At 40.5% G+C, this 15,412-nt stretch overlaps 1 protein-coding gene across 2 annotated transcripts in view; it reads right to left on the reverse strand.

The window, feature by feature from the left end:
• Nucleotides 1-15,412, reverse strand: part of PLCL2 (phospholipase C like 2) — a 158,187-nt gene that overhangs the window by 11,678 nt on the left and 131,097 nt on the right. For both annotated transcript variants that reach the window (XM_054595503.1, XM_054595504.1), the window contains one exon: nt 5,167-5,276. In XM_054595503.1, coding sequence (XP_054451478.1) covers nt 5,167-5,276 — 110 coding nt within the window. The remainder of the gene's footprint in view (nt 1-5,166; nt 5,277-15,412) is intronic.

Raw genomic sequence — 15,412 nt, forward strand, 5'->3', positions numbered from 1 at the left:
AGCCATCTCATCCTCGTATCTGCGGAAGGGCGCGAGCATGTCTGAGCTGAGTTGGGGGTGGGAGGGGATCTAAGAGAAGATGCGACAGTTCCCAGACATGGGAAGGGGTGATGGAGAAGAGGGAACAGGGTAATCCTGTGCTGCCTGAGCACAACTGTAGCCGATGGGCAGAGGTGAAGTTACAGATTCATTGTATGAATCTACTACGCGATTCCACCATCTTTGAAATAGCAATACATATAAATAGGAAAATTATCACCTGTATAGTGAATATCTTAGCAAATGGAAAATAAAGGGAGAGGAAACATCTTGCTTGAGCTGGTGGGTCGAAAATGCATTCCAGAATTTACTTCCCACATTCCAGAAGAAACGAGCAACAAGAGTAAAATTAGCAAAAACAAAAAAAATTTAAAACCCACGAACAGCAACCAAACAAAGAATATAACATAATTTAATAAACTTCTAAAACTCACAGATTTCATACTGGCAATTCACAAACATCCTGAAAATTCTAACAGCCAACCAAGCTGGAGGGAAGCAAAGTGACTGAGTGTCCTGTTTTTACTGCTTTTTGATGGAGGGGAAGACATGATGGGACAGAGGGTGGGATGAACCTCAAAAGCATTACGCTCCGTGAAAGAAGCCAGGCACAGAAACGACATACTCCACAATCCCTCCTGGAACAGGTAAAATGACAGAGATGGAAATCAGGTCAAAGGCTGGCAAGGTGAAGGCATTTACGAGAAAGGGGCGCACGGGACCTTTGCGGGGGGAGACAGCTCTATCACCACTGTATGGGGTGGCGTGACCACATGCATTTGTCAAAATTCATTGAATTGTACAGTCGAAATTGGTGAATTTTATTTTATATATATGCAATAAAGGTGACCAAAAAAAAAAAAAAAAAAAAAGGAGAGAGAATGATGCTGTCTGTTGAGAGTAAGGTCTGGAGGGCAGCTTCTGAATGAAAGAGGCCACCGCCCTCTCCCCAGTTACGCTGCAGAGACCCTGGAACAGGAGCCTTGCACATGGAGATAGCTGGGCCCGAGGGTCCACACCAAGGCTGCCCGTGATCCCACCTGAGAGTTATCTCTTCTCTCTGCCATTCCCCCAGGTTACAGGAAAGTGTGCGTGACTTCTTGATCTGGTGGTGACAGTGAACTAATCGAGATACTGAGCTCACAAGAAACAACATGGGAATTAGTCTGGGGACCAAATGGAAGTATTTAAACCTGGACAACGTAAAAAATAACAATATGCCTAACTCCTTAACTAGATCTGCTTCAGAGTACTAATATTCTCATGCTCCATAGCAGAAGGACAACCACCAGAGCTGATCATGGAAATGTGTAGCTTAAAAAAAAAAAACCCAACAAGATGATTTCTATGAACATTCTTCATCTTTTTTCCTTAACCTCAGAGGGAGTTAGAGAAAATGAATACCTCTTACAGTAGAAACTGTTCAGCAATTCATTTAGCTTCTTTATGATTTACTTTTCTTCTGTTATATTAAGTAAAGTAAAATTTAGTATTTTTTTTAAAAATTAAAAAGAGCAATTATGGTAGGATTCTACTTACTGACATATTTTATAATATCTGAGGCACCAGTGCTTATGTGCTGTGCCATTATTTATATACCGCTCGGAGAGAAAAATCACTGCCAATTTAATGAGGATACGTGCAGGGATGTCATGGACTATAGATACATACCAATTTCAAACATGTCAAAAACATGAGAAACGCTATGACTCAGAATCAAGAAATGCATCCCAGTCATCCATCTACCCATCCATCTACATGCACAATAAAAATTCTCCTGGCGTAAGGTCACGTCAATTTAATAATAGTTGTTTCTCGGAGGAAGGATCATTTTAAAACTTTCATCTTTTCTACATTAAAAAAACTTCTTCATAATAAAGGTATATTTATGAAAACAAATAAATGACTTTCAGTCAAAGAAACAAATGACTGGAAGTAAATATGCCGAGCTGTTAATTGTGGGTCATTCTGGGTGTGGTGATCATGGATGATGTTTCTTTTTTGTTCATTTCTGTATTTCGAAGCAATTCTTACACTTGAAAGACTAAACAAAGCAAGTAACGATTCATGAAAACTGGGGTGGCCACCCTTGGCCGAAAGGGGTTGAGGGCGGCGTGCCTCCGCTCGGGGTGACCAGCTGTCCTGTTTCCCCAGGCCTGCTGCGGTTCTCACACTGCAAGTCCTGTGTCCCTGATGACTGGTCACCCTGCCTCCTTCACTGTTCCAGCGGGAGGGGTGACACACAGGAAAGATACTTTTGACTAGATTCCAGAGAGTTAATACTTGATTTTTTAGGCTGCCTCAGAATCCTCAGAGGAAGCTATTAAACAAGAAGATCCCTGTGTCTCACCCCCAGGAGATTCGGATCCAGGGCCAGGAGGTCTGCATGGGGCTAAGAGGCTGCAGATTTAAGTGCCGCAGGTCATACCCACCCCTGGCCTCACAGCTCCCTCACCTTCCTGTCCTCCTTTCCTCTCTCCCTATCCAGTGTCCCCTGACACCTTCTCCAAGCCTCTGTGCCCACCTGGGCCAACTGCATACTATACGTAGCCCTGGAGGGCTGCCCCCTCTCCACGCCCACCCCAAAGAACAAGCAACGAGAGGAACTCCTGCCGGGAAAAGGTTAGTAGTTCAACTCAGACACAACTCATGTCCAAGAGTCCCAGAGCACAGATTCTTCTAAAGAAAGTTTAAGCCTGTGAAATACACAGGAAGGAGAAAAGCCCTTTCTGTTGTACAGAAATGACACACAGGTCTCTCCAATTCTTCTCCATTCCTCGATTAGGTTCTATTATACTCACACAACATCCATAGTAAATATCTTTGAAATTTTAAAATTATCTATTACTCTGATACATTTGTTTCCATAGGAATATAAGTCTGAGGTGTTAATTCTCACTGCTGGATGTAGGTCTGTGGGCAAAAGAAGAGGTACATACAAATTCAACGACCAAAGGTAACAATCACAGAGGTGGGGAGGGTATGACCGTAAATTCCTAACTGGGCAGGTCATGGTAAATAGTCACAGCCCCTGTTTAAAACTTTAGTAAGAGCTCTAAGCAAGCCCTGTCCATTGTTCTTGTGCAATTAGGTTAAGCCACCTTTGAAAGGCCAGAAATAACTCCATTTTATAGACCGCAGGAAGGTATAACCACCCTCAAGGGGCACATAATTTGTTAACTATCCTGGACGTTGTTATCGCCCACGTAATCTTCCTTAATTCCTAGGGTATAAAAGAAACTATAAAGCAGTTCTTCTCCAGAGCATTTGACATCTTGCTTCCTGACATTGTTGTCAGTTTGGCTCAGATAAACTCTTATACAAATTCTCTACAGGTTGGACATTTCCTACGTCAACACGTCAAGACACATTTCCTCAGCATAGCTATTTGGTTCAATTATTTATTTCTAAAATCTGGTACATTACTTTATGTCAACGGTTTTTCATAAATATGTGTGCCAGGTTTCCATTTTTGGTGGTTCTTTTCCCAGTGTTTTTCAAACTTTAATGTACACAGGAAAGCTCTGGAACCTTGTAAAAACACAGATTCTGACTGGGTGGGTCTGGGGTGGGGCTGGGGAGTCTGCATTTTGAACAAGCTAATCCCTAAGTGTGGGGATTAAGTGTGGTCCCTAAGTCTGATTTGCCTATAACAAAATAAAAACCAAATAAGCACTTATTCCTATCACAAAGCTATGAACTATTGTGCTATTTTTTTCATGAGGATTGCAGGGAATTTGTAGTGTAACCCCAACCTCTGGTGGGGGTGAGTCCCTCCAAGCAGTAAAGCCAAATTCCTTTCAATTGTAAATTCTTATCTCTTCATTTACTGAACTGCCAACAATCAGAGATATACACTAAGAAGAAGATCTAAAAGTACATGTGTAGGAAGGGAAACGTTGGAAGAAGAAAATGATTTTAATTATAAAAATGAGTAGGGGTTATATGTGAGAAAATGCAAGTTGGCGAGCTTTGGGAGTGCGACTTTTATCAAATTAACTTGGAAAACTTGTCAGCTTCAGGGACGGACCCTTAACTTGAAGGAGGGTGGGGAAATTAAAAGAGGCAGCATGGTAATGCTTTAGTTCTGAATTCAACTGAGTGGAAAGTTTGACGGGTGAATACCCGAGAGTAATTTTATGTTTCGCTGTCCAAGATCCAGAAGGAAATAATGTTTTCTGTGTTATTATTTTTCAAGTTCCCAAACACTGAGGAAAAAGAAGAGTGAAGATCATTGAAACAACACTCAAAAAACTTTCAAGGTACATACAAAGCATTATTTTAAAAATCATGTCATATTCTATGCAGCAGAGAGAAAAAGACTGAGAGGAAGTACAGTGCAGGGACATGGGCATTGTCTCTGGATGGTTAGGACTTTGTTTACCTTTGGTTATGCCATTTGGATGTTTTCTAATTTTTTAATGTTTTATGCTTATTGAATTCTTCCATTTCCATTTATCCCCCTTATATTATTGCTTTTATAATAAAAAAAGTTAATTTTTAAAAATGGGCATGTTTAGTAGGATAGATGGAAGGAAAGGAGTGAAATAGGGAGGAAAGGAGGAAGAAAAAGAGAGAGAAGGGGGGAGGAAGGAAGGAAGGAAGGAAGGAACATAGATGGCTTTTCCCTTGAAGGAGAATTTCTTTCAAATGGCAATTCCTTTACATATTTCTTTTGGTAATGCCCCACACAATTCTTTACTGTTTTTCTGGGATTATATTAATATTAAAACTGTGATTGAAATTTAAAATGTTAAATGAAATTTGAGTAACTAGAATTTTTAAAGTCCCAATCATTCCTCTCTTATCAACATTTTCTATTTCACATACAGCAACTGGCATTTATGAACTTTAAAATGCTTCAAGGATGAAATGAAAGATCTTTTCCCTTCCCACCTGAGTCTACCATGTGCCAACCAGTCAAGTGCTCACGTTCTTTCTCCCAGCCACACCACCCAGCTCTGGTGTCTGTAGACTTTCCAGAGGGCACCAGGCACCAGATTTCTGTGAGCATGTACAGCCTCCAGTGGCTGATATTGTACAGTGCAGAACACGTGATACGGATAGAAAGAAACATGCTGAAAAAGACTGCAAAATCACAGGCAGCAGAAACAACTTGCTCGATACCTTGAGGATGGTGATATTCCAGGTAAAGCTCTCCACAGCTTTTTGTAGTTTTCGTTCCTTCAAGCCTTCCTTGGTGCCTATACTGTGCAGATGCTCGTGGAACTCCATGGCTGAAAGATGAAAGGCAAAGCAGATTACTTCTCCATCCACCCTGTGGTGATGGACCAGCAATATTTATTTTTCTAGATGTTGCTAAGCAATTCCAACTTCTGATGGAATGTTGTGAGTGCACCTATTTAAGAATGCAGTAATGGGGGAAACACTGAGAATTCCTGGTATCGATAAGGCAGAAGGCATGGGAGAGGGCAGCGGCCATTCCTCATGGTTTTGAAGGGTGAACATGGCACACAGGACCGTTCTAATTCTTATTTCAGAGGTGAGAAATCTGGGGCTCAGCCAGGTTCAGAGCTTGATGGCTGTGCAGGGAGCAGGAGGAAGAGGAGGGACTAGAACCTAGACCTTGGGACTCTCAGAAGACAAATTTCAGCTCTGCTGAGGACACAATGTTGGAACTGGGGATGAAATGAATGCAAGGTATACTTCCTGTCGCAGTAGAGTCAATCTGAGGTCAGACACCAAGCCAGCATGTTATAAGGGGAAGGAGATGGGGAGAAAGACCACAGACTCTGATTTGGCATTCATCTGTACCTGACTCTACAAAAACTTACAAAATATTGTCTATTGCCAGTTATATTGCCTATTGTCATTCAAAACCGTTTCCGGAGGCTCCTCACGCAGCAACACTGCAATGATGCAGGACAGGCGAGATGGCCCTTTTACTGGTTTAAAACATTATGATTCATGGATTTTTTTGCACATTCAATTGCAGTCAATTATCCCATCTCTGGCCAATGGGAATCCTTCAGATAAGTTTCTATGTTCTTTTGAAACGACCTATTAGCCTTGGACATGTTCCTTGCTTTCTTGTACAAGATGTTCCCACCTCAGACTTGGAACCAAGCATTTCTCCAAGGACCTCAGGATTCTGTCAGTGAGGAGTGATGTTTAAAGGCTACAGTGTGGGGGCTAGAAGTGCTCATTGTTACTGAGTTTTCATTGTTTTCTAGGCCTTTCAATGGATAGATCTCAAACACATGTTTCAAACACATTATTTTTAAAGGGGAAGAATAAGATCTTGCTAAACTTCTAATTCAAATTTAAGTATACAGTGTTTTCACATATTTTTAAAAATTTTTATGCTTATTTCTTATGTTAGGGGGAAATCTTAATTCTTAACCACATCAACATAACTATTAATAATAAAACTGCTGAATCCAATTTAAATTCTCTTTGTATTTTTCTGTACTTAGAGCATATCTCATTGGGAATGTATGGTAAAAATGTGTTCTAAGGTCAGTTGGAATAATTCTTTTCTCTACATGGTGATATCACTAACAAAGTACAATTAGGTTCATTTGTTTTGTTTTGTGTGTGTGTGTGTGTGTGTGTGTGTATGGGCAAGTACATTGTTGGATGTAATTTCTGTTTATAATTATCCCAAAACTTTACATGATTCCAAACTCAAACTATATACCAAAATGTATTCAGGTAAGTCTTGCTTCCTTCTTGGTCTCCCCTACACTGCTACCTCCCACCCCTATACATTTTTATCAGATTTTACTCATCTTTCTACTATATTTTTTCCTTGAAAATATAAGCAAATATGTACATATGTTCATAATCTTCTCTTTCTTGTACAAAAAGTAGCACACTATGTACACTGTTCTGTGTCTTGGCTTTGTTTTTCCTTCATGTGACTACACAGAAGGGATCACTCTGTGTCAGTGTACAGAGCTCTTCCTCAGTCTTTTTTTTTTTTTTGAACAAACAACTTTTTAAAAAATCCTCATCTGAAGATATGTTTATTGATTTGAGAGAGAAAGAGAGAGTGGAACATTGATCGGTTGCCTGCTGTATGCTCCCAACCTGGGATCAAACCCCCAACCTACAAATGTGCTCTGACCAAGAATCGAACCCGCAACCTTTTGGTCTATGGGATGAGGCTCTAACCAACCAAGCCACCTGCCTAGGGCCCACTCTTTTCTTAACGGCTTCACAGACTCCACTGTGTGGGCAGACCAGCATTTATTTACCCAGTCCCCTACTGATGGACATAGGGTAATTTCACATCTTTTGCTATTACAAATATTGTGAAGTGGTTATAATTTTTACAAGACATTCCCCGTGTTCTTTTGTCCACTTTTTTTCTGTTAAGCTGGGCATTCCAATTTCTAACTCTCTTTCTATACACCACCATTTCAAAGCAACTCTTTACATAGTAATTGACAGCAGCTTTATTCCTTAACGGCTATAACAGTAAGCAAAAGCTGACACACATAGGATAAATATGGTACACCGACAACTTAATCTTTTTCTTTTCCCTCTATATCATTTTTCCAACATAATAGGAAATATGGTCCTACTTCCTGTCATGCTAATAAGGCTTAAGAACCTCATTGGTTTCAAGAAAGAACAGCAATTAGTAAAATTTATTACACGGTCTAGGAAACTACCACACTGACCACTCTCCTCTCTAACTTCTCTTTTTTAAGGATAGTACTTAAGAACATCCCAATTTGATTAACTAAATCCCCCTCTACCCCGCTGCGGGTGCCCTGCCTCAGTGGGCCACATCCCCTATATCTAGTTGTGACTTTCATTGGGTGTGCTTGGCTTACACACTGCAACACACACACACACACACACACACACACACCCCAGAAAGCAAACAAACTAGATAACCAGGCATAGATGGCAGTCTTGTTCTAAACCCCAGGGTATTTTTGTAGAGTATTATAACATACACACACACACACACACACACACACACACACACACACACACCCATTTTCCCTGGTCACATGTGGGACTCCCCCTGGAGTGTGCTGTACTTCTTACAACATGGCCAGGTGAGGCTCTCGTAGTAAGACTCCAATGTGCTGGGTTTTTCATTAAGATTTAATATTGGACTTCAGGAAGATCCGGGTTTCAGGACCTAAATCATTAATCCTCATAATGTTTATATTTCTGGTGGTCAGAAGGCACTAGAGTCTTATAAAGATCACTGAGGTTTAGTAGATGGAATTCATGACTGGAATATGGGAAAGAGAAGAGACACAAGAGAAGTGGTGGCGGGGGTGGTAACTCTGTAACCAGGAAGACATGCAGCAATGCGGTCTTTGAGGTGCCCAGGACAAGAACTTGGGGAAGGAAATGCCAGTGATGTTAACACAGGACTACACACTACAATTGCCTGACCAGGTGCAGCTTCCTCACAATGCTTTTTCATTACAAGTTTCAAAACTGGCACAGAGGTGTGACACAACAATACTGGGGGGTTTTCAACCACCCAGGTATCTTCTTGGACATCTCTCGCCACCAAAGGCAGACCGCTTCTCTTGCCTTGCTGAACATTTGATCACTGTAACCGCGTAGAAACTTCATTTCTTTAATATGACCTTTTCTCCTTTCTTTCCTTTGATGTAAGCTGGGCTCGTCCAGCACCCTGACTCACCCGCCACCCTCTACCTTGTACAGCCACCCCTGGAAACATTAAGTTCTCAGGGCAATGAGGTTCTGATCAGCATCAACCAATTTCTAGAACAAAACGTCGGGTTTGTTGACCCCAGAGACAGAGTTTCGGTCAAACCAGAGGTAACCACCTAGGCCTTAGTTGTGTTTCAGCTCCAGGCCCAGGACAGCCGGGAGACCAGACAAAGGGACTCCATGGCTGACATCAGGACCAGATGCACTGATCAGCTGCCCCTACCTTAGTGCTGACCAGTCAGTAGAGACCATGACGCTGACCATGACCCTAACTCCCTCAGTCTCCGTGATGAGTGATTTCCCCCCCGTATTACCCATCCTCTGGACTTGAGGCGGAAATACAGTCAAGATGATGAAAGTGATACTGATAAGGACAAAACAGGAAAACATTTAAAGTATAGCTGTCTAAAAAATTCACATTTTACATTTATTAAAAAGTGAGACTAGACAATTTCCTTTTATCTTCCCCCCTTCAAATAGATGCAGTCCACTAAAAATCTATAGGGAAGTACAAAGTGCATTGTTAATAAAGATTTTTAAAGGGGGGGGCATGAAAAGAGTTGGAAATTGGAAAAGTTATATTAAAAATATAAACCCCCCAAATTTTAAAGTGACCAAGACTTTCAGTCCCATTGTTATTTATTCCATTATTTGGCTTGCTGCACAATGCATGTGCTTCTTTAAAAAAATATTTTTATATCATTAACTTATAGACTAATCATTGCAAACATTTTCTAATCTATTGATATGAAGCATATGTTGATTTTATTTTTATAGAAATTAAAGGGTTCTCACCTTGTCCAATGCAGCTTGACTGCACCCTTCACTACTCCCCTGCCACATGCAAAGACCAGGGCAAGTCTTAGGGCACAAAATCCAGGGAAGCAAGAGGCAGCTCAACAGGAGCTTTACCTATATTAGAGGCGGAGCTTGGAGAGGGGTTATAGGATTTTCCCAAGGAAATGGTAAAGAAGGACTTGAATACTGGTTTGCCTGATCCCAGTTCCCCAAGGTTTTCCAACTACCATGCATTATTTCTCTGTGAGAGTCTTTGTCCTCAGTAAGAGCTCATGCTATAGCTATGTGTAACAAATAATTATGCTGTGAGGTGGAACACTGTAAGGGCTCCTGGACAGGCACTGACCAAATTCTAAGGGAATATAGAGGGAGACAGAATGAGATTATGTATTTGAACTGGGTCAGCCCCTATATCACAAGAAAATCGAATTATATTTCTAAGGTGAAAATTGCATTATTACCATGATATTAAATTACCAGGAAATCTATTCTAACATGTCACAGGAGGCCTTTTCAGTTCTGTAAATCAACAGTGAGTATAAAGAACTTGTCTGGGGTAGATGTTAAGTAATTTTCTCCCTACTTGCCAAATTATTTTCAGCAAAGAAACATGAGCCCAATAAAAAAACACCCTTATCTTATTAAGAAGTTTAAAAGCAGTATTTCTTCTCCTTTCTGTAAGGCATACCATTCTGTCTAAAGAGCAGAGTGAGTTTTAAAGTAGCTGGTAAAAATCAGGTAAGTAAAAACTTTAAGACTAAGTTACCGTCTCCCTGTACCCCCCTACAGAGAAAGAAAGTTGTTTTTGCTTTACAACTCTTGGTTCTTTAATTTCACTTTGAGGGTGGTTGAGCTGGGAGCTAGTGGAAGGTAAAGGAATTTGGGGCTCCCAGTGTGGGGGTGAGGATGGGGCGTTGGCCAGTGCTGGGAGGAGCCCTGGGGTGCGCAGGGAGCTGGTGTGAATCTGTGACTGAGATGAAGAGCCAGAAGTGGAGGAGGCAGGGAGTTAGGGGGTTGCTCCAGCAACCTAGAGAATTTTAAGAGCATGTGGCCTTGTGGCTTCTATAGTTTGAGAGAGCCTGGAGGAATGGTGGTTCAGCAAAGGACTTGGGTGGGGGAGCCTGTAAAAGCATGGGGACAGGCCTCACAGAGGGTGACTCTCAAACCTCCGTGTACCACAGAATCACGGGAGGTGCACGTTTAAAAGGCAGCTCCTCTACCTGTCCGCCAGGACTCTGATTCAAGAGGTCTGGCGTGGGCCCAGCCATGGACATTTCCAGCAAGCGCCAGAAGGTTTCTACGCAAGAGGGCTAGGGATCACTCTGAGGAAACCAGAGCCGGAGGACGGGGAGGCGGGACTGAGCAATGGAAAGCCATGATGAAGATGGAGAGCCAGCCCAGGAGGCGTCCGAGGGCCATGATTACAGGCACATTTCAGAAACCTAAGAAGTACGATCCTGCCAATTCTGCCCTAAAAAAGGGAAGGAAGTGGGGGCGGGGCTGGGGCAAGGAAGTCAAGACTCTTCTTTAAATGACTGGCCCAGCTCACATATACAAATATTTATTTCCAAATTATTTTGTTTATCTTGAATAAAATTTCTTTCTATGTTTTCTGTTTTAATGTTTATTGGAAAGGACTGTAACAAAAAACTGAACTATTACCTAAGATTTCCTTTATATGTCCATTTTTCAAAATAGTTATCTGTTTCTGTAATTAGTAGTCAGTCTTCATAATATGCAGATACAAAAGGTTGCATCATTTTGGATAATGAATGAAAGTAATTCTTGATTCATGAAGTAATAACACAAATTGGTCAGCCAATAATATTTATTGATCACACATGTGCAGGTCACTTGACCATATGCTGTGTTGAGTCCCATTAAAACCCATTGCTTTATATGCTGAACGCTGCAAAAAGCTACAGATTTCTAAAAGCATGGGGAACACAGTAGGGTAAGAGAACTAGTACTTATATTATCAGCTCGTTGACAATTCTTCAATAAAGAAATCTTCACAACTTTGTTCTGGAATACAATGGCTGTGTTTGAAGGCACTGTATAGCAAATAGGGCAATAGCATTCAAACGATGGTGTGAGAATACATAACAATTGCTGCTTTTTAAAAATCAGTGTGAAAATAAACTCTGTAGGTACAATACCACAACTTTTGTACTAGGAAAAGAACCTATGTACGGGAGATTTTGTAGGCATATACGGACTATATACTATAACGTAAAAGGTTACGGAATAAATTACAAACAACTGGTAATTTCGTATTAGATTACTTACTCAAAACAAAAAATAATAAATCATACAAGTTTAAATTTCTAAAACCTGAGGAAGCTCATCCTGTGTTTTCACTTAAATGACTAGATAAAAAAAATGAGATGATAAATACTCCTAATGTACAATGGATTGCCCTTGCACCTGTTATAAAATTGTAAGCAATTATATTGGAAAGTTATATAACAAGGAAGACAGGGCGTTCTGTATCATTTTCTGCGCCTGATCTTTGCTAGCCTCAGTGCCCTAAGTGAAGTAATAGGAATGCTGAGCTCTGATTAAAGAAAGACTATTTGTTTAGCTCCTGTCCTTGGGAGACACCTATTTATCAGCAGAGCCTGGGATGCAGGGCACCTGAGCAGCCAGCACAGTTCAATTGTGACCTTAGGGTGCAGGCTGGGCCTCACGGAGCCTGTGCCTATTACTTTGTTCAGACACAAAACCTGGCCACTTCTGGTGGCTGTCCATCTGGTCACCTTACAGAGGTTAGCTCTACCTCCTGCCCTCCTATTGACCACAGCAATGACTTTTAACCCTTTTCATCTCATGATACATATGAACTGATTACTAAAATTCTGTAGCACTTGTGGTAAAAAAGTATATACAGTTTGTTTGTTTTTTGCCCATTCGACAAAAAACAGGTAAAATTTTGATTCATTCACACCAGAAGGCTATTGTTGTGTTGGCTGTTGTCATTTTTTATTTGACAATCTAAGGGAAGAGAGGTCAGCGCCCCTGATTAGGCAGGCCAATATTGCATGTTTTAAAAATTCTTGCGGCACAGCAGTTGAAAATCACTGACCTACACTATTAACCCCACTGACGTGCAATTACACAAAGTACATATCTGGCTTTTGTTGCCTGCTCTTTGTTCATGCATTATCAACGTGTCTCTTCTCTGCCTGTCTATGTTGCCAGTATTTGAGGGTGACTGTCCCTTTGCTCTGGGGAGGGGACTGCTCATTACCCAGGTGCAGTGCCTAGAAGCAGTCCTCATTAGCAGGCTTTTCATAATGTTTGTTGAAACGAGCCTTTATGCTTTTTAAAGGGTTAAGGAGATCTGAGAGAACTACCCAAAGCAGCTCTCTGAGCAAGTAGAAAAAACAGAACGCTGCTGTTGCTGCTGCTGTTATTCCCTGTATTCTCTGGGGTGGATGCCACTGAGGCTGTCCCCACGCGCGGCCCTGTGGGCACCAGGGAAGAGGCAGATCAAGGCGGCTTCCGTGGTGCCTCCGCCTCTTCATCTAGGGCACAAAGGGCTGAAGTGGAGGGCTTTCCAGGGCCAAAAGACATGTGCGTTTTATTGATGAATTACAGGTAAGAAAAATTTACATCCTCTTGAAAATAATGAGAATGTCACTGAAAATTTCTTTTGTGACCATCTACAAAATCCATACTTAAAAGTTTTAGAATTACAGATTTAAGCCAAAAGAGACTTAATATGCTTACAGAATGTGGCTCTAAGCTTACAAGGCCTGACGCTTCCTGGTGGATTTACAAAGAGCTACCAGCCAGGCCCTGGAGACAAAGGAGAGGGAGGCAGGTCCTTGACTGAGTTGCTGCTGCTCCTTAGTGACAAGCACTCCCACTGTGAGAACAATCTTCAGGTTCAGAAATAGAAACCAGGACAATAATAATGAGGGACTAAGAAGCAGGATTTTCTTCTTAGGCACAAGTTCTACTTCTTGTATGTTTCCACTACCTTCTAAATGCTCCATCGACACATTTCACCATAAACTTGTATATTTTAGAGCCATGTGTAGTTGTTTACATCATCTGAAGTTAGTTGTTTAATGTAATTATTTGTATTTTTCTATTAGTTCATGTCCCATCTACTAGCCTTATTTAAAGGAAATCGCATTGTAAGAGCCTCAAATAAAACATGGCCTTGCCCAGATTTTCCTTAAAGGTGAAATGTAACATTTTGGGTCAACTAGTAAGGAAGTAAGGGAAGGAAGCAGGATTCCTGGATTCTACTACAACGTTGCCATCAAAGTAAAACATGAGGTAACAGTTAATTCTGGCCAAAGAAATGGAAACCTCTGTTAAGTTTTAGTAAACTTCACTTGAAAATCAATTCTAACTAGGTAAATAATCCTTTGAAAAGTTTGACATGTTATACAACTGTAATGTGCTATATTCATTAACAGTCAAAATATACAATGTGTTTAGAGGCATAAAAGTTTGAAGGCTGTGAGCATATTGCACAAATCCAATGACGTGCACTGGAACATGGGCTAAAGCTCATGGTAAATGGTGGCCAGAAGGCAGAGAATGGTCATGTCTCATGCACAGAACTGGCTGGGTCTGCTGCAGCTGCTCTTTTGCCAAAAAAATTGTCTTTGAGCCTTGACTGCCCTGTGCCAAAAACCTACAATTATGTTCCTCTGATTCTGTGACCCCCAGTTTCTGTTCCGAGGAAAAAGCTGTGGGTTATTTTTCTTCTGGAATATTAGCCAAGAAGAAAATCTGCTCAAATTCTTTTGTGGTAACAAGCTTGAGAACTAAGGAAATAGACAGCAAGTCATCAAACAGCAGAAAAAGGACGAATGGAAAACCCGTGCTCAGTGATTTCTACATGAGTTTAGTTCAGTTCTGGTCTTCAGGGCATGGAAACATAGGCACAAGACCAATACACAAGGCCAGGCGGCAGGTCCATGGTGGGCACCACGTAAATCATCCAGTCTTTTGGTTTATAGGTATAATGTTAAATTTTAAAAATTGTTAGAGCCATACAAAAGTATATTACTTCATTTATATGTAAAAAACTGTATGTTAGAAAGGTATTGCTTCTTTCTGTGTCACCTCTTGAAAATCTAAACAGCTCCTATCATTTATATAGGTAGGTGCTGATTTCAGGTAATTTTCCAATTATTTCAAAGTATTTTGTAACTTAAATAATTTAAAAGTTTTTCTTGGAGAGGCTTAAAGCTTAATGACAAAAAAAAAAATGAAATGCAGTGCTGATACAAGTACTATGTTTTATAAAAATTAATACATGAGTAAATTTTCCAAGATGATATAATTCAATTAAGAACATTAGTACAACTGCACACAATGGAACGTGGTGGAAAGAAATTCCCACTTTTATCAAGTTTCCTGCTTCCCATCACAGCTAAACGTAGATGAAAACCAGCCATAAAAATAAAATAAAAATTGAAAAACATATGATATACGTACAATGCTAAGATGAAAGAGGCTTTTACTTTGAAGGGAGGGGGTTTCAGTCAGAAACATGGCATCATTTCCTTTTCGACGGAAACAAATGCCATTTCTTCTTGCCAAACATAAAGCAGATGACCTTTCATACCTTCTGGTTGGGATTTTCGCCACCAATCTAAATGATATGAACCTAGAATATACCATGTAGCACATGGCTAAAAGATTTTAGAAGCAAGTATAATTTTAAGAAATACTCATAAGAGAGACAGATTGATCTTAAACTGATATACTTAAAGATTAGTTTTTCAAATGAAAATTTACTTTCCTGTCCTAGAAAGCTTTTTTAATCACAAACACATCCAGTACAAAAATATTTTGTGTGTTGAAAATAGAAACCAAAAGCAAAGGGAAAAATTTTTCAAACGGTGACAAAAGGAACCTATATTTATAATTCCAA

Source organism: Pteronotus mesoamericanus, unplaced genomic scaffold (assembly GCF_021234165.1).
Source record: "Pteronotus mesoamericanus isolate MK-2021 breed Mesoamerican mustached bat unplaced genomic scaffold, CSHL_Meso_final scaffold_54, whole genome shotgun sequence".
In the NCBI taxonomy this organism is placed as follows: domain Eukaryota; kingdom Metazoa; phylum Chordata; class Mammalia; order Chiroptera; family Mormoopidae; genus Pteronotus; species Pteronotus mesoamericanus.